Source organism: Talpa occidentalis, unplaced genomic scaffold (genome assembly GCF_014898055.3).
Source record: "Talpa occidentalis isolate TD23 unplaced genomic scaffold, MPIMG_talOcc4v2.1 talOcc4.3, whole genome shotgun sequence".
NCBI lineage: Eukaryota > Metazoa > Chordata > Mammalia > Eulipotyphla > Talpidae > Talpa > Talpa occidentalis.
In genome coordinates this window covers 628,689-650,898 of record NW_023603184.1, presented here as the reverse complement: position 1 = coordinate 650,898, position 22,210 = coordinate 628,689, and the positions used below count along the sequence as shown (strand labels likewise).

General features: G+C 46.2%; 1 protein-coding gene and 1 pseudogene across 3 annotated transcripts; both read left to right on the top strand.

Annotated features, from left to right (window-relative positions):
• The first annotated feature begins 1,951 nt into the window (after positions 1-1,951).
• Positions 1,952-8,079, top strand: LOC119255257 (glycine N-acyltransferase-like protein). 3 transcript variants are annotated; one of them, XM_037522203.1, is made up of 6 exons: positions 1,952-2,015; positions 2,463-2,558; positions 3,728-3,835; positions 4,884-5,010; positions 6,399-6,570; positions 7,589-8,079. In XM_037522203.1, exons 2-6 carry the CDS (start codon positions 2,481-2,483, stop codon positions 7,989-7,991), a joined length of 888 nt encoding a protein of 295 aa, XP_037378100.1. In that variant the 5' UTR covers positions 1,952-2,015; positions 2,463-2,480; the 3' UTR covers positions 7,992-8,079. The 3 variants fall into 3 exon arrangements, with proteins under 3 accessions (XP_037378100.1, XP_054555142.1, XP_037378101.1); XM_054699167.1 differs by lacking the exon at positions 1,952-2,015 and adding an exon at positions 3,020-3,076 and having other exon boundaries at positions 2,527-2,558; XM_037522204.2 differs by lacking the exons at positions 1,952-2,015; positions 2,463-2,558 and adding an exon at positions 2,878-3,076.
• A 2,999-nt stretch (positions 8,080-11,078) lies between these two features.
• On the top strand, positions 11,079-19,077 carry LOC119255255 (glycine N-acyltransferase-like; annotated as a pseudogene).
• The last annotated feature ends 3,133 nt before the right edge of the window (positions 19,078-22,210 follow it).

The following is a 22,210-nucleotide window of genomic DNA, read 5'->3' as shown; positions in this document are numbered from 1 at the left end:
GTAACAACTGCAGGTACCCCCATCAGGGAGGGCAATCCTAACAGTGGGAAGGCAGAAAAGCCTGAAAACTGTTTACCCTACACTGGCACCCACCTGTCTCTGTGTGAACCCCTTCCCCTGCCCCTTTGCAGACCCTCACCCAACCCCCTTTCTTCCCTTTGTATAAATACCCCTGCCCTCTGCCAAAGAGCAGGATGGTGGTCTTTCAGACATAAGTCTGCTGCCCTCCTCATTTGTCAAGAAATTAAACCGCTTTCCTTTTCCTCAAACTCTGTTTTCTTTTATTGTCTGAGGGAAACTGAGGCTGGGATTCGTTATCAAAGGTAGTCTGAGACTTGGCCCCTAGGCCACCAGGGAGGCCCTGTTAGGTTTTACATGACTGATAGACAAAGCCAGCAAAGGGCCAAGTTTAGGCCTAGTTCACAGAAATAGGTTTCATTCATGAAAACTATACTCAAGGTCACCTATTATTAACCCCTCTCCCCACATGCGGACCATGTCTCCAGGCTGCATGTTACCCACTAGGCACCTGTGCTGGCAGGTCACAGGGAAAACAGTCTGAGAAACTCTGAGAGAACTCTGTGTTTCCCCTCTGGCCCTACACACACTATTACATTAACGTACTTTTCCATCGAAGGTCTTATACGCTACAAGTATGTTTGTCTTTATGCGGTGGTAGCAGAACCCATTTTGAGCAGGCAGGTTTGGGGTCCCGGGGTGCTCCTCATGCTGCCCACTGAGCCTCAAAAAGTTACACATGAAATTATTCTTTTTTATTGGACATCCTGTCAAAGGAAAAATCACAAGCCAGAGATCAGATTTAGGATGGCTAGGGCTTGGGAGTAAGGGAAGGTGGAAGATTATAAAGGCACACGAGAAAACTTTTGGTGGTATTCAAATGTATACGTTATCATCACGGTGCTAATAACAAAATATATACATTTTTTCACAATCCGCCCAAGTAGCCACTTAAAATCAGTTATTTATTGTATGTAATTATACCTGAATGAAGGTGACCAATGATAACAAAAATAATCTGAAAAGCTTTAAAATATAGACAAATTTCTACATGTCATGCTCCTCTAAAATCTAAATAAAAAGAGCAGGGGCAGGATTAAGTCATTTTAAAATATTTTCAGATGGTTCTCATAGTCCTGTGTGCAAAAGGCTACACTATTTATTTTTCCCCACAAGAAGGATCATAAGAAATGATTTTTTTTCCTTGACTGAGGAAGAAAAGACACACTTTCTTTAAGCTATAAGGACAGCAATAATTAAAACAGTTAACACACATTAAATACTGCTCCTTGTCAGGTATTAAGCTACAGGCTTACAACTCATGATCTCATGTATCACACAGATCACCCCATTTAATCTGCACCACAAAGTCTTGTACAGAAGAAAAGTCACCCCATAGAATTTTTTGGCAGGCATTGTGAGTTGACTGTTGCTTCTGCTAATGATAATAATGAGTAATAATGCTAGGAGTAACAGCTAAATGATTGCTTACTGTGGTCCAGGCACTGTTCTGAGCACTTACCTGTGCTAACTGCTGGGTCAGAACTGCTCATGGAAGGGTCTGTTCCAGGGCACAGAGGAGTTAAATCATTTACCCTTTGTTGGGTCTTTTCCACAAGGCGGGCAGGCTGGTGAGGGATGCCAGCTCCCACAACCATCCCAGGTGAGCTTGCTGACCCCTCTCTCCAAGCAGTCTTTTCAATGGGCAACACCCAAGTCTCCTAGAAACTGCCTGGGGTCGAAGTGACCCATTAAAAGAATAAAGAGCCTTCCCCTGCTAAATGATCCACAGCAGTTGTTAGGTAGACCAGCTGGCCTCATGTGGGTGCAGGGGAAGCCCTTAGGCCTTCCCCTTTAAATGCACACCCTCTCTTACAGGGGCGGGGCAGGAGAGGCTCTTTCAGAGTGCCAAGCTCTCCCTGCTCCAGGCAGAAGCTCCACCCAGCATCGACTTTGCCTTGCTGACACTCCTGGTCTACTCTGGCTTTCTGAACAAGGTGGGAATGACCCAGCCCGCTTAGAGAATGTATTTGTTAATGCCAGTGCAGCCCGGATGTTATAAAAATGAAAATTTCAGAGTTTTAAAAGTAGTAGGAATAATTTTGAAAAGGAGGCACCTGCATTTTCTGCCAAAATTACTCGTCCTTGGAGTTCAGGAGGAGGAGTTCAGCCAAGCCAGCACCAGGGAAATGACAGGGCAGGCTTGAGTCCAGATTGTTATGTCACTTGATGGAGCTGCAACCTTGGGAGTGACATGGGACTGAGAGGCTCTCTGCCTGACTCTAATTTAGCTTAACCAGCAGCAACTCTGGGCACCAAGCAAAATCCTGAATACAAGGGGATCTGAGGCATCCACACGGCTAGAAGTGCCTGTCTGTCTGTTTTGGGTCTTTGCATGGCTTTCAATAGGTCTCATTCTTTGATGTTCTTCATCCTCACTTTAGGTTAAGGTACCTGCCAACATGTTACACTTACAAGGCGGACAAATGCTGCAGATGCTAGAGAAATCTCTGAGGAAGAGCCTCCCAGAGTCCTTAAAGGTGAGAAAGAAACTCCTCAAACTAGCAATGCCCACCTGGGCAAGGCTGGCAGGAGGAACCTTCACAGAGCCCCTGTTCTGTATCATCCATTTGCATCTCTGTAGTTCCCACCACTTCCCTGCAAGGCAGATCTGTGCTGTCCACAACCCAAAGAGGAAGTGGAGGCTCAGGTGTGTGACCTGACCACGATCACACCAACTTGACTGGCAGTCTGAGCTGTCTCCTCGTTGATCTTTGCTGTAATTGTTAGGGGGGAAAAGGATGTCCCAAAGCTAATTCCATATAGGCTTTGTGGACTCCACCCCCACCCTGGGTCAAAGTCAAAGACACTGGGAACTCCAAATCCCATCACCACCAAAGGGAAGGTGGCTGGGACCTGAGGGTGGGGTTAAGCAGCCAGGTGGATATAAAAGGCAGACACGTGGGCTTTGGAGGATCCCCCATTTTTGGCTCTCTGCCAGCTTGCAGCGTCCGGCCAGCTCTGAGAGTGACTTTGGGTTTCCAGGTCGTCGGATCGGGTAGGACGCATTAAAGACTTTATTTCCCTATTTTCTCCCTGAGTTGTACATTTTCCTTATTTCTTTTTCTCTTGTAAATAAACCTTTTATTAACCCTTTTGTGTGTGTCTGTAGTAGAGTATTCATAAGTCCCTTTAAAGCGCGCGGGTGAGGACCCACAGCCAGGAACCCGTTTAATATCGGGGTTGCTCTATAACATTATGACCCCGAAACATTCCTGTGCCCCGCCATGAATTGTGTTATGCAACAGTGGAAGTTTGCCCAGAATGGCAAAGTTGACAAACTAAGGAATTAATGTTTAATTGATTCTGCCTAAACAATTGAGTGCTTGATGAAAGACTAACCGTGGTGATTTTTCTTTGAAACAAATAAGAGAGCAGTTTCTATTCTGTCAAAACCCAAAGATGACGTTTAATTTAGGATGAGGTGGAGATGTTGTTTTAGAAATGGGCCTAGCATCTTGCACCGTGGAGGTGGCTTGTTTCTGGATTTTGTTCTTGTTTTAGGGTGCCATGATCTATCTTATAAGGAGTTATCCATAGAATATTGCTGTAAACTAGATGTCATATTAGATCCTGCACCTGATTCCCAGGGGAGACTCTGTCCTTCCTTCCTCACCAGCTGACCCCTCCCTTTCCTGGGATGCTGCAGGTTTATGGGACCGTCTTCCACATGAACCGGGGAAACCTGTTCAACCTCAAGGCCCTGGTGGACAAGTGGCCTGACTTTGGCACTGTGGTTGTCCGCCCCCAGGAGCAGGTACGTTGTTAAATATGCGATGAATAACTTCTCTGCTCTTATTTGCTTTGTGCCCCGGGTGTCCTTGGCAGACATGCTAACGCATCACTGATGGCCTAAGCACCTCATGGCCTGGAAGAAAACATAAGTAAATAAATTACAGATGGATATGAAAATGCACCAAAATATACAAGACACGGAGGTAGCGCTGGCCAAGAGATACTTAAAACTTACAGATAAAAAGGGTACAGGGAGAGGATCAGAGAACCTTCCTGGAGTACATCTCACCAAAGTTGGATTTTTTTACTAACTTCCTGACAGGCTGGCAGGAACAAAGGGCATACTCTAAGCAGAGAAAACAACACCCAACTCTGTGAAGGCACTGACTATCAGTGATACTAACCCTGAGTTATGAGGACTTTTCTGTGCTGCGCTTCCCAGATAGTCTACCCTTGCTGCGTAACTGTTCTCTTAACTTTTCTTCATCTTCAAATAGACCCATCTCTTAGCTGGAAACTTAGAGACAATCTTTTTGAATGTCTGTGCATCAATTTCGTTGGGAATGCAAATTACTTTTTTAAGATAATAGTGTGTTACATTTGACAGATATTATGTGTCTGCATTTTATATATCTTTACCATATGTAAGTGAAAATTCTAATTCAAGGTTACCTGTGTCAATTTCAATCCTGTATTGTTTTTAATCCTTTGTTCTGAGACTCTTTGGAATGGAGCAAAATTTACTCTCGCAATGGAAATTTGCCTTTGATAGTAATAGCTTCTTTTGCTGGAGGATCACAGGATTGCAGAAGAATGCTTTCCAAGTGGTTGATTTGAAATTGTAATGTGACATGTAAATATCTACTTCAGCAAATTTTTCTTAATCATCAATTGAGTAATTGATTAAACCTCTGACTTTGCATCATGATCTAAATGATTCAGGAATAATGGTAATAGGTCAAGAAAAAAATCAGTATTTAAGTTTGTGAAATAATACAGTGTCATGAAATACTAAACTTCCAATCACTTGTATAACCAAGTGGGTTTATTTCATATTACCCAACCCCCAGGAGATGACAGATAACTTAGACCATTATGCCAACACCTACCTCATCTATTCTAAGGATCCCAAGAACTGTCAAGAATTCCTCGGCACATCTGATGTCATCAATTGGAAACAACAACTGCAGATCCAAAGTAAGTGCAGGATCTGGGATGCCTGCCTGCCCTGGGACCCTCACATCTATACCTGCAGATTAACTTTCCACCCTGAGCACATTTCCCTACAGCTTTTCCCTTTTTTCTGCCAAACCCTAGACATTCAGCTGATGTTCATTCCTTGCGTGTGCTGCCACCACCATTTCCGTGGGTAGAATCCCAACATTGCAAACTGTGTGTTGGTATAAGGAATTGTGAGCAAGGCCGTTTCTTATTAGATGAGCGTTCGTGATCTATTCTGCAGACATAGACAGGAAGATTTAAGGCGATCAGGTGTGATAGCAGAGCTCGTAACCTGGCATCATATCTTGAGCCAGTGGGTATCTCCCAGGTCACAAGCACAACCACCCTGGTTACGAGCATGACCTCTGGGGTCACTCCATGTGACGACATCCTTGCTGCGCCTCCTCACTGTATTGTGATCTTGAGCAAGTGATGTCACAATGGTTATTCAGTTTCCTCTTATATAAAAACAAACGAGACTAGTAAAGTCACCTAAAGCATTGGGGCAATGTAAGGATTAAATATGGAAACAGACCAGCACCTGGGCATGTAATATGTGAACTTGTGAAGTTGACGACCATTGTATAAATATGACTTTTCCTTTGATTGCCCAGTAATATCAATATTAGCTCTGTTTGTGTAAGAGAAGTTACACTCGGGGAGTGTTGTGGTCACATGGTTACTGGCAACACCAGAGGCAAAAGTGTCTGACTTTAAATCCTGCAAACTTCCATTGGGGAGTTTCTTTTCAGCATCTAAATTGAACAATTAAGTCCTCCCTGGTGGCACAAGGGGTTAAGCATCAGCACTATGAAGCAATCCACAGCCACTGCAGCACAAGTTCCATCCCAGGCCATGGAGCTAACCCACATGGCACAACAGACCTCGCCTGTCTCACCCGCTGCTACCCTCAGCAGTGTATTTCAGTGAATCTGCCTGTTCTGTTCCCCACTCTGTCTCTGGTGAATCCTCTCACCCTCCACGCCTCTGGCCTATACCCGGGCTCTTGTATGCATAAATAAATAAATCTTAAAAAAAATAAATTGAGGCCTCCCCTGGTGGTACAGGCATTGGAGCGCAGTGCTGTGAAGCTGTCCGCAGCCTCTGCAGCATGGGTTTGATCCTGGCAGCCTGGGGAGATGCCCACATGATGCAGCAGACCTCTCCTGTCTCACTAGCTACTCCCCTCAGCAGTGTATTTCGGTCAGTCTGCCTGTTCTGTCCCCCACTCTGGCTCTGGTGAATCCTCTCACCCTCCCACACCTCTGGCCTGTACCCCGGATCATGTATGCATGAATAAATAAATATTTTTTAAAAATAAATAAATATATTGAACAATTACTTCTCTCTTTTTCCCTCTCTAGGTTCACAGTCCAGCCTGCATGAGTCAATACAGAATGTTGCAGCTGCTAAATCGGTTCAGGTCAAGCAAACACAATGCCTTCTCTATATGACGCCCAAGACGGCAAAGGAATTGCTCCCTTCTATGCAGGAGACAAAGAACTCACCTCTTCTGTCTGGTGAACCCAAGCCCATGTGAGTTTGTAGCAAGATGCTCTGAGTACTCATATCTTGCTCTACTGCTGAGACCTATCTCTTCTCCTGACACTCGCTCCTCTCCGCAACCCCCCCTCCCCCGCCATCTCCATGTCTGGCTGATCTAACAGGCAGTATGTCAGTTCACAGGCTTAGGTGCCATCAACCTTTCTTGCCTCACTTGGAGTAAAATCCAGACTCCTGTATGGACCTTCATGGTCCCATAAGACCTGACAAACTTCACTTCTTGGACTTCATCTTGGGGTGTTCCTTTTGGTCACCCCAACCAGCTACTCTGTCCCACTTTCCTACAACTTGACCTTATAGTCTCACACATGGCTTTGGGCCATTGCATTTGCTCTCTGCCTAAAATTCATTTCCTCTGATCTTCACATATTGATCTCCTCCCTACTGTTCATACTCTCATATGTGATTTCCTTAAGTTCTGCTCAGAGCACCCTGTCTAATCCTACACACTCTCAAAATTCTTCATCACAAAACCCGCTTCTTATTTTCTTTACTGCTCTTGTCATTTTCTGAAATGAGCTGGTTTGTATTTTTGTTTTTGTTTTTAAAGATTTATTTATTTATTTATACAAGAACCGGGGTACAGGCTAGATGTGTGGGAAGGTGAGAAGATTCACCAGAGTGGGGAACAGAAAAGGCAGACTGACAAAATACACTGCTGAGGGGAGCAGCGGGAGAGACAGGCGAGGTCTGTCGCACCATGTGGGACTCTCGCCGGCCGGCTGGGTTCAAACCGGCACTGCAGAGGCTGTGGACAGCTTCACAGCGTGGCACTCAACTGCTTACGCCACCAGGGGAGGCCCAATATCATGTTTTATAAAGGAAATGGAGGCATAGAAACATGGAGTAGTCTAGTCAAGCTCACATAGCTAGTCAGATAATAAACCCAGGCTTTTACCTGCGCTTTTACTAGCAAAGTCAGAAACCATTTTGGGGAAAGCAAATATGATGCTCTGTGTGATGTGATGAGTTATTCTTCTCTTCTCAACAGAAACCAAGAGATGTTTAAGTTCTCCTCCCTGGACGTGACCCACGCTGCCCTGGTGAATGAGTTCTGGGGTTTTGGCGGCAACGAGAGGAGCCTGAGGTTCATCGAGCGTTGTATCAGGACCTTCCCCTCCTCCTGCCTCCTGGGGCCAGAGGGGACTCCAGTGTCCTGGGCCCTGATGGACCAGACAGGAGAGATGCGTGCGGGGGCCACTGTGCCCAAGTACAGGGTCCAGGGCCTCATGACCCATGTCATTTGGGCCTATGTGCAGGATCTGGAAAAACGTGGCTTCCCCATATATGGCCATACAGCCAGAACCAACAAATCCATACAGAAAATGAGTGACACTCTGCATCATATCCCCATGCCCTGTGACTGGAACCAGTGGCACTGTGTCCCTCTGTGAAATAGCCCCAGACACGTGGCCATGCTGTGTGAGCTAGTCACGTGGCAGGAGGGAAGGGTGGGTAGGCAGAGAGCAAGAATAAACTGAAATTCACAGTAAGGCACCTTGTGTTGTTTGGCCCTGGGCATGCAATGTGATTGGTCAGCAGAACCCCTGGAGTCCCTGCTCGCAAAGCCACCAGATCTCATGGCCAAACCTCCCTAGAGTGAGTCCTGTTTTTTTTAGTTTCCTGCATTTCAGAATCCTTAGTTAGCTGCTCTGATGCTGCTTCTGGGCAACATAAGGGTTGGTGCCTGTGGGCACTTCTTGGCAGTGTTGCCACATTGTGGTACGATAGATCGTATGATTCTCCCTCTTTCCATCACACTCCTCTCCCTCACCCCTCACCCTTCACCCAACTTTATCATGGCATAACTGACAAATAAAATATACCTGAAATACCCACATCATGGTGGAATAGAGAGGCCAGGGTCAGCTTTTCCCCTAAAATCTATAAAAGAATTTACTCCAGGAAGATTTGGAAGTTCCCCAACAGAGTCTCAGGACTTTCCCAGAGGACTCACCTTGAGGTCTGGACTTGCTGCAGGGAAAGGCAGGGGAGGGGTGAAGGGGATCATGGGAGGAAAGTAGATTCCAGAATGGGCTGTCCATAGCACCAAGAGACACTTTAGGACACTGAATGTCCCTGGAGGGGCTTCTCAGAAAGGGAGTGTGGTCACACTCAGATGCAGGGCTGACCTGGGACACTGGGACCTCCACCACCAGAGGCAACAAGGAAAGCTCCCTACCACCCCTTCCCAGAAATGAGAGATCAAAGGGTCACCAGGCAGAGTCACACCAGCCTCCATCACTGGCCCAATAGCAAAGAAAAGACAGGTGAGAGAGAGCTCACCAATCCCTTGGAAAGTATCAAGTGCAAGCAGAACTTACACTCTAGGTTCCTGGGAGGATCAGTGGAGGCTACTGTTGGCAGCCTTTGCCTATGGCTATAGCTGGGGAATGGAGCCCACACCACAATCAGTTGCCTCCTGCCTGCCAAGCCCAGTTCATGCTGTAGCATGAGCCTGATGACCAGAGCTGCCCCAACCCTCCACCAGGAGACTCAGTCTTCATGGATCATGGATCCACTGCAGAAAGGAGCAACAGAGAGTCAGAGGGACAAGTTAGCTCAAGAGAAGCAGGAAACAGACCTCACTGTGGTGAGAGAGGCAGAGGTAACCGACCTCACTCCTCAATAAAACTGAGAGTAAGTATGTAAGCCCAAGACTCCACTCCTGCCACTACCTCATGCCAAGTTAAACAAAGAAGAAAAACGAAAAACAAAACCATGGCATCGCAACCACAAGAAAGCAAATGAAGGCAGCCATTCATAGGAAGCAAGAAAGTTGTGAAGACAAAATGGAAAAACAAAATGAGAACAGAAGTTCTGGGACATATATAAAGGATACAGAAATAGAGGGCCTGTTGCACAAAGGCTTTAAAACAACAATATTAAAAATGCTAAATGAGCTACTGGAATGTCAGTCAAAGGCAGATAAGCAGGTACAAAATCTTAGGAGATCCAGGACCAAAGACAGTTCTTCACAAAGACATTGAAAATATTTTTTTTATTGAGGTGACATTAGTTTACATGCCTGTTTGTGTTTTAGAGGTATAGGTCTCCCCTTCAGCATTGTTACCACACCACACCCACCACCAAAGCGCCTATAGTTCATCCCATAGTCCATTGTGCTCCTTCCCCATTTGGTTCTCACCTAAATAGACATTTTTCAGATGGCCTACATGTGGAGAATTGTTCAACATCACTTGTTATAAGGAAATTGCAAATCAAAACCACAGTAAGATATCACCTCACACCTGTGAGAACAGACTATATCAAAAGATGGAAATTACAAATGTTGGTAAGGATGTAAAGAAAAGGGAACTCTCATCTGCTGTTGGTGGGAGTGCAAGGTGGGGTTGTCTTTTAGAAAATGGTATGGAGATTTGTTAAGAAAATAAAAATGGAAATCCTGTATAATCCAGCAATAGCTCTGTTAGGTATTTATCCAAAAATATGAAAATTTGAATATAAAAAGACTAATGTACATCTATGTGCATAGCAGCACTGTTCACAATTGCCAAGTCATGCAACCAATTTAAGTGACTTTCAACAGATGAATGAATAAAGAAATTGTGGAATAGATCCTCAATGGAATATTATGCAGCTGTTAAAAGTGATGAAATAGTGTCTTTTGGGATAAAATGGAGGGGTCTTGTGGTGATGTTAAGTGCAATCAGTTGGAAAATGAAAGATATCAGAAGCCTTTACTCATTTGTGGAATATAAATAATCAAAAAACATGCATAGGTAAAATAGAACAGGAACAACTCTTGGACTTAGTGAAAGAATTTACTCGTTAAAGAGGCCACAGCAGGGAAAAGAGAAGGGTAAGGGAGAGAGTTAGATGGGGTGGAGAGTGAGAGGAAGAGTGAGAGGAAGATGTGTACATATGCATAAGCAAAAACGTAACCCCAAAATTAAAAATAAAAAGACAAAAACTAGACAAAAGGACACACAGAGGGTCTGATCCAAGGTAGAGCATGGGAAGAACAAGATGAAAGCCATACAAGCAGATAAGAGAAAATCAGTTTAAATATTATTAAACTGCTAAAGGTTGAGTCTGAATTGGTCTGAAATATAGAACCTGGGGGTCAGAAAGGGACACTCCAATGGCTCCGTGGCAGCCTCCAACCTTGCACAGCCAGTTTCCTCCACAGGAGACAGGAAAGGGCTGGATTTCACTAGAAACAACGCCCAGAATTGTCTCCAGCTCAGTGCATGGCCCACATGAGGAGCCTCACTTCATGGTCTGAGGAGAGACAGAGCAGAAGGCTCCCTGTGAGGCCCTGCAGAGCCAACCCTGTCAGTGGCCAGTGTCCTCGCGCCTCTTCATCTCTTTCAGGACAGCCACAAACATCCCTGTGGACGCAGCCTTACAGGTGAGGGCCCGTGGCAAGAAAAGGTAATCACTGCTTTGTGACATCATTGCCACTCAAAGGAGACAGGATGCTCATGGGTGTTGTGCTCAGAATGCGGGGCCGCTGCAGCCCGGGAAGGCTCAGGCTGGACGGGGGCGGCCTGTCTAGGAGCCCGGGCTGTGCTGCTGCCCCGGGGAAGTTGGCCTGTGTGGACGGGGCGTGCAGGGAGACAGCTGGGCACTGGCGGGCTGTGGGTGACTTTGCGTCATGGTTGGGACAAGCAAACATGGCTGTGTCAGTCCTTCCCCGGTGTTCCAAGGGAGGCATCGCCCCTGCACAGCTGACAAGACGGTTGTTGAACTTCAAGTCAGAGAAGTTTAGAGGACGAGCAAGGACGACACCACAGGCCAGGTTAATGTTGGTTTAAGCCACGCGGTGACCACACTGACGAGTCCCCTACGCGTCACCACCACAGCCTGTCTGCGTGTTCCCCTCCACGCCGCGTTAGTGTCTGTGGTGATGCGGTGGGTGTCCTGCCCTTTCTGACTTGGTGCAGCCACTTTTCCAGGCTCCTGCTACAGAGCATGATGGAGCCCCTGGCGCTGCCCCCTGCACCGTCCCTCTTTCCTGTCACCGTCCCCTCTGCGGGACACGGGGGTTCTGGCCACTGTTTATGTCAGGGTGGCTTTTCCCAACTCTGTTCAGAGCTTTTCTCTTCTTGTGACATGTTCTTGTGAAATGTTTCTTTTGACTGAAATTCAGCTTCTGGAATGACTGGGTCAAAGGTCCTGAGGTCCACTCACAAGTTGCTGAGAAGTGGGAATAGTAATAAAACATGTCCATCTGCGAAACAGACTCTTCCATACACTGATTTATGCATGTAGTGCCGTAATTCATTTAGTCTTTGCAAACTTCTTTCCCTTTGACGGTGCTGTTCTTCTCCCTTCCAGGGTGAGGAAACCAAGGTGCAGAGAGGCTCGGTGCCTTTTCCAAGGTAACAGAGTTTATTACAGGTAGATAATCACTAGACAGTCACTAATATTTTAAAAGATGAAAGTGTATCTATTTAAAAGTGTGTTTAGTAATCTAAAGTAAAGCTGTGACCAGAATCACTGAGCTTTTAGGAAAGTGAAGTGAGGATCAGAATGTGCTTCCCCACCTGCTCCAGCATTCTCTGCCTGTCTCCTCCTTCCTTGGACTTGCTGAGGACTTGAGGGAAGGTGACACCGATGCAGACCCAGTAAAGAGGCTCTGCTATTAGCACAGAATTGTTCTCTTGTCCCAAGTCTCCTCTTGGTTGTCTCTCTAGGCTAAGGTGTCTTCCACGATGTTCCCATTGCAAGGTGCCCAGATGCTGCAAATGCTGGAGAAAGCCTTGAGCAAGAGCCTCCCTGAATCCTTGAAGGTGACAATGGACAAATCTGTAAGTGATGAGAGGAGAAATTCCTTCCAAGAAGAGGAAAAGAGATGAACACGCACTGAGCACCCCCATTGCACCAGCCCTGTTGCGAGTTTCCTCTTATCTAGTTGGCATTATCTCCCTCCAAGATCTGCTCTCATGTGCATGTGATATGGCCAAACCGGCCCTGTGGCTCAGTGAGCTGCGTGCTCTGGCGTGAGCATGGGCTTGCTGGGCCCCAGAGCTGCCCCTTGCTCTGTGCTCTGGGACTCCAAAGGTGCATGTGGTGAGGTGACCCCTGAAGTGGGTGGTCCTATACCTCTAAGTCTTTTTCAATGTGTAAGCCAGTTACCTCAATTAATTTAAAAAATGAGAGAACAAAAGCATTCCCTTGCTCCTCTCCAAGAAATATTCCATCACAGTGCTTGAAATTTGCCCAGAGGTTTCCTCCCAAGCTGGCTGAGACTATATATCAATATTTAATTTGTTCTCCCTAGTAGAATATTTGCCAGGTGAGAGGTTAGTCAACCAATGTTTTCCTTAAGGACCATTAGGTCAATGATGGGTCAATTCCTATTTTGACTTACAATTTCCTTTTACTGTGAAGTTATTGCAAGTCAGTCCGTCTTGTGACTGATTCCCAGGAACTCCCTCCACTTAGTTAAATTGATCAAAATCTCAGGATTAAGTAAAACATACACACAGATGCTGTGTAAAAGCAACTTGATGAAGGACACACTCCAGTGGAGCCTATTATAACTATGTCTGTGTGTTTATTGCTCTTTTTCAATTGCACATATTTTCACCTAATCAAAATTAAGAATATGTGTATGCCAGGTCCTTTTAATGGAGGCATAACCTAGAACTAGACTAGGCATAACTTAGTCTCTGTTGAGAAAAGTTCACCCATTCTTCAAGTGTTAGAAATTAAATGCAATTCATTACACTTGTCAACTCTGGTTGAGTCAGCCTCTAGTTGGGTAACTCCTAGCTCAGTATGTTCTAGTTCAGGAGAAAAATAAAAAGAGTTCTAATTAATTACACCATGAGAATATGAAGGACTATCACTTCCCATATTTTTAGATTTTGCAGTGGATAAAACCATAGTGTAAGTCAATTTTAAAACCCCCTAGATCCAGGCTGTGGGGCCCCAAGTCCCTTCTCTTGAGCACTAAACTGTCAGCTCTGAGTTTTGGTAGGAGATCCTGGAATCTTTTCATAGGGTAAGGTGGGCACATATACTAAAAGTTTTAGACATGTGCATGAACTTTGAACCAGCAGTTACCATTCTGGAGTCTAAGAAAACATCACATGTCCACACAAAGATTGCCATGTGAGCATATTCTAGGAGCACAAACTTGTCAAAATGAAAAGCTGAAATGGCCCTCATTGAGCAATGGATGATGTCACTGACTGGGCAAAAATTTTTGCACACAATACTAATGATAAGGGACAGATCACAGAGATCTACAAAGAGCTGAGGAAACTCAACGAAAACAAAGTAAACAAACCAGTTTAAAAAATGGGCAAAGGAGCTAAAAAGACATTTCTCCAAAGAGGAAATGCAATTGGCCAGCAGGCATATGAAAAAATGTTCAATATCACTCGTACTCAGAGAAATGCAAGTAAAAACCACAATAAGATACCATCTCACACCAGTGAGAATGGCACATATTAAAAAAACTAGCAACAACCATTATTGGAGAGGATGTGGAGAAAAAGGAACTCTCCTACAATGCTGGTGGAAATGCAAACTGGTCCAACCACTATGGAAAGCTGTTTGGAGGTTCCTCAAAATGCTAAAAATGGAGCTTCCATATGATCCAGCAATTCCACTCCTAGGGATCTACCCAAAGGACACAAAACATTAACTTGAAAGACACCTGCACTATGTTTATTGCAGCACTATTTACAATAGGTAAGCTATGGAAAGAACCCAAATGCCCCAAAATAGATGACTGGATCAAGAAGATGTGGTACATACACAAAATGGAATATTACTTAGCAATCAAAAAATATAAACTCATGCCATTCGCAGCAACATGGATGGAGCTGGAAGGGATCATGCTCAGTGAAATAAGCCAGAAAGAAAAAGAAACATACTTAATGGTTTCACTTTTAGGAGGAATGTGGAAGATCCAAATAAGATATCAGGGGAAAAAAAGTAATAAAGTAAATATCAAAATCAATAGGCAACTATAAACCAGAGACATTCTACAGGGGGAAAGGGGAATAGAATCAAAACGGGAGAGAAGTGCACAAGGGACTATTGCAATGGTACATGGGTGAATTGGTGGTGGGAATTTCATGGGGACTATAACTGAGATGGAAAGCATACGTTGTACAAAAATGAAGAATATGTAAAATGTATATAAAATTAAAAAAAAGCAACTGGTCAGCAAAATGATATATCAATACATCTGGATAATGGAACTGGTGAACATTCGACAACAGGTGAACCTTTTGTGAATATGAACCAAAAAACATGGCCATAGTATAGTAAGTGAGGGAAAATAGCATGTATGAGATCATTTTATTTTTGTGAAGTTGTGAATGCCTGTGATTAGAAGAAAGTGTGGGCAAAGGTAAAATTTAATCCCCAAATGAAGAGTGGTGTTCTTAACCTCGTTGATTTATTTGTTCAGATATTTTACTATATGCATGTTTGGTTCATACTGGATAGGTAGAAAACCTATTATCATTTGAGGTTTAGAAATGTAGTGCATGGAGATTAATCTAGATGTACTGTTTCATCCATTTCTCACATGCAATTGTATGAGCACACAGACCTCAGCCTTGTCCTGATGGTGCAGGGGAGACTCTGTCCTCCCTCCCTAGCCAGCTGACTCCCTCCCTTCATGGATGCTGCAGGTTTGTGGGACCATCTTCCACATGAGCCAGGGAAACCTGTTCAACCTCAAGGTCCTGGTGGACAAGTGGCCTGACTTCTGCACCATGGTTGTCTGCCCCCAGGAGCAGGTAAGGGGTCAGAAATGATGAACACTGTCTCTGTTTACCCTCACTATGTGCCCTGTGCACCTGGCATGTGAGCCCTGAGGATTGGCAGGTGAACGCCATGGTGGTGAACAAGTCCCTGTCTTAAACAAACTCGTGGGCTGGAGGAGAGCAGAGATAAGCAACTAAACCCCAGTGTGAAGTGTGCAAGATGGAAGATGTTCAACATGCAGAAAGATAAAGCCATCACAGGTTAAATGATAGCAACGGAGGTCACAGGATGAAGGTAGACTCTTGCTGGTGAAGGCTGCTCTGAACCAGAGTTGGTAGATAAATATTTTTTGTCAAGCTGGAAAGAGGACATTGTAATGGCAGAAAACAGCAAGGAACATTGCAAAGGGGTGAAAGGATGGTGAGTTAAGAATATATAAAAACAAATATCTAATGCTACAATCTCTGTATGCATTGTAGGGAAATATTTAAAAACTGGTGCAACTAAATGTTAATGTTTCACACATCAGAATGCTAAGATTATTTTTAAAATCCAGTAAAATTATAAATTTATGTGAGTACAAATATTACGCCTTTTATACCAACATGTTTGTTTTAAAATCTTAAGGCTGAACTGAAATAAAATCAGTAGAATTTAACCTTTAATGGGATCTTAAGTATCAAAAATGTGTTTTTAGTATCATAGCTAATGTATGAGTATATTTTTGTGCTATATTTTCTAAAAGTTTAAAAATAATTCTAATTTTAGACCAGTTGTGGTAATATATTTCCTGTGTCACCTACTTCCAAATAATCTCATCTGCTATTTAATACTTTGAGGGGTTTTCTCTAAGAAGCCGCTTATTTATTTATCTGAAACTGCACATTATTTAACTACATTTTCTTTTAAAAAAGTATTGTTAATTTGCTTTCATTTTCTTTTCCTTCATCAGGTATTGCCAGTTTCAATTCCAAAGTTATCCATAACCAAATTCAATAATATGACATTCATTGTTTATGTTTTACAAATATGTGAAATATAATAAAAATTTTATTGCAATACAAGTTTTCCATTGTCAAAGGCTTTTGTATTCTTCCTGTGTAAAATGATGTCAGTAGAGGAAAAAAAGCTTTCTTAACTGCTGTGTAAGAGCTGATTTGAATTTCAATGCAATAGATGGGTAGAAAATAGGATTATTCTGCAATTTTCCATCATAAATCAAATACTTGACTCACTCATTCTGATCATATTGTAAATGATTCAGAGAAATTTAATTGACCTATAAAATTTAATATAAAAATAATTTAAAAATTGCAGTATAATGAAATGAAAAATGTTTGACAATCATGATATTTAAACAATTTGTTTTGTTCCATATATTCTGATGATACAGGAGATGACCGATGACCTTGATCACTACACCAACACTTACCAAGTCTTCTCCAAGGACATCAGGAAGGGCCAGGAAGTCCTGGCCTCACCGGAAGTCATCAGCTGGAAACAACACCTGCAGATACAAAGTCAGTACCAGACCAGGACATGCGTGGGCCCCGCCCTGTCCTGAACAATGTCCCCATGACCATGTCTCCCTGGACAACCCTCAGCCTGCTGGCAGGTTTTGACTCAAGTGCAACTTACCTGAGAAGCAGACAGAAAACACCTCAAACTTGCACAGAACAGGCTCCATCAGGGAAGCCTCACAAGCTTCTCGATGACCAAGATGGAGGGCAGATTCCGCATCCCGTCCAGGACCACAGGGTGATGGCACAGAGCAGAGTCCCAGGCCTGCCTTCCCTGAAGTGGGGCAACAGCTGCTGCGCAGAGCAGCCCTGGCCTGGGCTCAGTGCTGGGCCACCAGCCAGCCCCAGAGTCACCCCTGGGGCCATGGGGCCTGTCACTTGTAAGTGGCTGACCCTCTGACACATGATGCTCACCTGTGAGGAGGAAGGTCACGGCCAGGGGCTGGAACAGCCTGAGTGGAAGCCTGAGCAGCACAGTGCAATGCGGCCTCCAGGCGGGTCCATCACACTCCCTGCACAGCACCTTGGGGATCTGAGTGTGCCACTGGCTAGCTTCCCAGGCAGCTCTCCTATGGATCTTGGTAGGGGGTCAGACAGCCACAGTCAGGGGGTGGGTGCCCCAGGTGCTGACTGCTCCCACCTGGGGTACCACAGGTGTGGATGCAGGGGCAGCTTCAGTGTCAGCCCAGGCTAGGGACAGTGAGACGCAGCGGGTGTCCTCAGGGCTGGTGTGAGCCTCCTCACGGACTTGGTCTGAAGACAGCACTGAGTGCGAGAGCAGGCGGCCCCCAGGCAGGCCCATGGGGCTGTCCCAGCACTCAAAACTCCTGCCCATGGAGGAGGGCAGACATGGCCAAGGCCAGGGCAGTGCAGTATAGGACCCCCTGGGGGTGGACACAGCGGTTGGGGACACACCATGGCCCTCAGAGCAGAGCTCAGCAGCCTGGTGGTTGCTGGGCAGTGCGGCTGCATCTGTTTATAACTCTGTGAGAGCCACAGGACTGAGTGCCAGAGTGGGCTCCCACGGACATGGCTGCGGTGAGTGAATTTCTGGGCATGGTGTCACTTGCCCAGAACAGATGGGGCACGAGGCAGCCCTGTCACTCAGCAGCAGTACCGAGCCCACAACTAAGGTTTCTGTCCCCAAAGCCATATGTCCTCGACCACTGGGCAGCATCCCAAGGGGTACACATGGCTCCTTCTCTGCTCCCATTCTCTAGGTTCACAGCCCAGCCTAAACGAGGCGATATTAAATCTTGCAGCCACTAAATCCATGCAAGTCAAGCATTCCCAGAACATCCTCTATATGTGGGCAGACACAGTAACGAAGCTGGTTCCTTCCCTGCTGGATGAGAAGAACTTGGCCCCCACAGGGGGTAAACCCAAACCCATGTGAATGTGCACAGAAGCCCTCTGCTCGGTCACTCCCCCACGCCTGGCTGCCTCCACTTCTCTCCCTGCCTCTCTCTGGCCTCCCCACAGCCTGTCAGGAAGGGGCCAGATTAATCTTTTGCCAATGAAATGGACCTGATTCATTCAGACCACACGGCCCTGCCGCCTGACCGGTCACTTCTGTCCCCGTGGAAACTCTCAGGCTCCTTCACCTCCACCCTGTCCTGTGCTCCCCTCTCTCCACCACCCCCCCTTCTCCAGTCCCTCTCCGCACAATCCCCCCACCCCCTGGGATCCCCAGAGCCATGCTTGCTCTGTCCCCCGAGACAACAGGGGGAAGGACAATGGACCCTTCATCCTCACGGCCTGTGCTTTTGTCTTGGGCCCTCCACAGCAACGAAGCCCTGTTCAGGCCCTCCTCCCTGGACGTGGCCCACGCTGCCCTGGTGAATGAGTTCTGGCTTTTTGGCGGCAACGAGAGTAGCCTGGGGTTCATCTAGCATTGTATCCGCACCTTCCCCTCCTCCTGCCTCCTGGGGCCGGAGGGGACTCTTGTGGCCTGGGGCCTGATGGACCAAACAGGAGAGATGCGCATGTTGGCCACTGTGCCCAAGTACCGTGCCCAGGGCCTCATCGCCCACCTCACGTATATTCAGTCCCAATCTCTGACCATAAGGGGCTTCCCCGTCTATTCTCACGTAGACAGGAGGAACAAAATCATGCAGAAAGTAAAGATATCTTTGCACCATGTCCCCATGCCCTGTGACTGGTACCAGTGGCACTGTGTCCCTCTGTGACAGGCCTGACATGGCAGTGTCGGGAGGCTGGGCTGTGTCTGGTGGTGTGAATGTGTGGGTAGAGACACAAAATAAACCATCGTCATGGTAAAGCAGTGGGTGCTGTTACATCCTGGGGAGGCGGGTGAGTGGTCACCAGACCCCCAGAGTCCCTGAGGCTTAGCAGGTGAAGCAGCCCAAGTCGCTCCTGCAGGCCCCACACTCCCAGCTCAGGGTGATATTCACAGTGAACAGGGCGCTGAATTGTAGACCTTGTACTTCTGAATCATAGATGGTGTTATAAACCATGTTAATCCAATTATAAAAACAATACAATAAAAGTGTCCTCCCTGGCAGTGCAGGGGGTTAAGCACCACACTAGGAAATAATCCACAGCCTCTGCAATATGAGTTTGATCGGTTGGCCAGGGAGCAACCCACATGTCGAGCAGACCTCTCCTGTCTCACCCACTGCTCCCTTCAGCAGTGTACTTCCATCAGTCTGCCTGTTCTGTTCCCCACTGTCTCTGGTGAATCCTCTCACCACCTGCATCTCTGGCCTGTACCACAGCTCTTGTAGGCATAAATAAATAAATCTTTAGAAAAAAATACAATAAAGAAAAAGAAAAACAACCCTTAGAATAGAGTCAGGCAGATCTCCAAGCCAGGACAGGATGTGCTGTGAACAGATTTAGTTCCTAAGAAGGAGTTTACTTTAACAGTAAGCCTAAGGCTGTGATGACAAATCCATTTGAATGAGGTTTCCTTCTGAATGGTTTTCACACTAAATGCGCTGTTTTAAGCTAAATTGTACCCCTACTCCCCCAGTCTTTACACTAGAGAGTTTTAAGTTGCCCCCTTCTTCCTGAAGTCACTTGTGGTCAGCTACACCTGCCCCACAGGTAAGATGCAGGAGAAGCTCAGACACTCTTCACCCTCAGGACCTGCCTCTGCATACAATGGGCTTAGATGAAATAGACCGGGTGAAAGAACTCATATTGATGGCTGTCTGCTTAATGCACCTTCTGCCTGCTGCAAGTACTGCCTGGATTCGTTGATTTTGTTTGTTTTTGATGAACTTATGTTTTGTTTTATTTTAAATTGTATTCTAACATTGGCTTACAACACTGTGTGTGATTTAGGGAAACAGGTTCTCATCTCCTCACCACACGCAGCAGCAAGCACCCAGAGCCCCCAGCACAGTCCACTGGGCCCCTTGTCCCGCCTCATTCTCCACCCCCTGCCTCCCCCTCTGGTAGTCTCTGTTCCACTGTCTATTTCGAGAGTTTATTCTGGTTTGGTTTTGTCTCTTCCTTTCCCCTTCCTTACATTCACATATGAATGAAATCATCCAGTATTTGTCTTTCTTCACTGATTGATTTGGCTTCCATAATCCCCTCCTGTCCCATCCATGTCGTCACCAACGGCAAGATTTCATCTTCCATCTTTCATTTTCAACAGTGTAGTATTTTTCTTGTGCATGTTACACTCCACATCTTCTTCACCTGCTCCTCCACCACTGGGCTCTAGCTTGGGTCCATACTGGGTTACTATAAATAGTGCTGCAGTGAACACAGGAGGGCATGTGTCCCTTCAAATCAATGCTTTTGTACTCGCCCAAGCACTCAGGACTCCCCAGTCTATGAGGATTCCCAGTCCACAGATTGGCAAAGTGAGACACAGAGAGGGTGAAACAGCCAACAAGGCCCATAAGAGGAGAAACACGAGTCTCAAACGGGGCTGCTGGGCCACAGAACCAGCCCACTAATCTCTCCACTTAGCTGCCCCCAGTGCACGAAACAAGGACTCAGAAGCACCTGCACTTGAACTGGAGCTGGAAACAGTGAGAGCTGAACTTCTAAATCTAGCTGGTTCCCAGGCATGGAAGCCCTATATTGGTTTATTCTTATATGAGGGCTGTTGTCACAGAGGACCACAGCTGGGTTGGTTTAAACCACAGAAATATCTCATCTCCCAGTTCTGGAGTCTGAACGGCCAAAATCAAGGTGGGGCAGGGCCACACTTCTTCTGAAATCTGTAGGAAGGACCCTCCCACCTCTATCCAGCCCAGTGTTGGCTGGCAGCCCTTGGCAGACCCGGCCCTGTCTTCACATGCTGGTCTCTGAACGCCCCTGTGCATCTGTGCCCTCAAGGGGCCATCTCTCCTCTCTCTCCCTGACCTGTCACTTAGTTGTGTTTAACCTAATAGCTCATGAACATTTCTGGATTGATGCAATGACAAGGCAGCTGTCAGAAGAAGGACAGTCTCCAGACTGACTGAGGTCCCATTGCTAGAAAGATATAGAACAAGGCAGGAACAAGTCACAATGTCCTGAAATGTTACCCCTGCTGGAAAAATTGGCACGGTTCCACTCCTAGGCACGAAGAGTCTCTAGAACTGTTATGGAACCCAGCCACCACAGCGAAGGGGCCGGCAGGAGCGGTGGCGTCCTGGCACCTGCTGCTCCACAAGTCAGTTGTGGCAGTTGTTCCTCAGAGACCTTTTATGTAACAGTGTCTTTCCTGGATGGTGGACTGGACCAATCAGGAGTGAGCTATGAGCTGATTGGTGCTAAATGGTCTAATCAGACAGAGGATTGAAAAATGGTCCAATCAGAATTGTGGGTGGGGCACTCTGAATAGTATATAAGCCAGGGTTATATATAAGAGTTATATAAGCCAGGGTTGGAGGGAGCTGAGAGAGAGACAACACCAGCTCCTGAATGGGAGAGACGATCCAGTCCCCAAACAGGACAGAAGGTTTCAGCCTCTGAAGAAAGAGGGAAGAATGTTCCAGCCACTGAAAGAAGAAGAAAGAAGAGGAAGACCCCATTCCTGGCATTGGAAGAAAGAAGGATAGAAGCATCCAGCAGCCAACCTCTAAAGAGGGGAGAAAAGACTGGGCCTCCTGACCTGTCCTGACATGGCCTGAAGGGAGCACCAAAGGTCCTGGGCCTGGTGTCTCCGAGAGCTATTTGCTGTTGGTGTAGCCCAACAACTACAAAGAGTTGTTAACACGGGGTGTCTCTGCCACTGCCTCTGAGGGGCCAGTAGTGACCATCACTATGTACAGCTGTCCAGCTCCCGGTGACTGGTGGCGACCATTGCTGACGTTATCTGGGTGAGGTAACCACCACTTGTGGCGACAGTAAGATCTTGGTTTCCCTTTTTGTAAAATAAGCCCCATGGTTGTTGCTCCTGGAGCCTGTCTCTTGCCCTGGTGTGT

Coding starts and splice junctions, on each gene's coding strand:
- LOC119255257 (XM_037522203.1), top strand. CDS start 2,481: ATGTTACACTTACAAGGCGGACAAATGCTGCAGATGCTAGAGAAATCT. Junction 2,559..3,727: donor GCCTCCCAGAGTCCTTAAAG/GTGAGAAAGAAA, acceptor GGGATGCTGCAG/GTTTATGGGACCGTCTTCCA. Junction 5,011..6,398: donor ACAACAACTGCAGATCCAAA/GTAAGTGCAGGA, acceptor TTCCCTCTCTAG/GTTCACAGTCCAGCCTGCAT.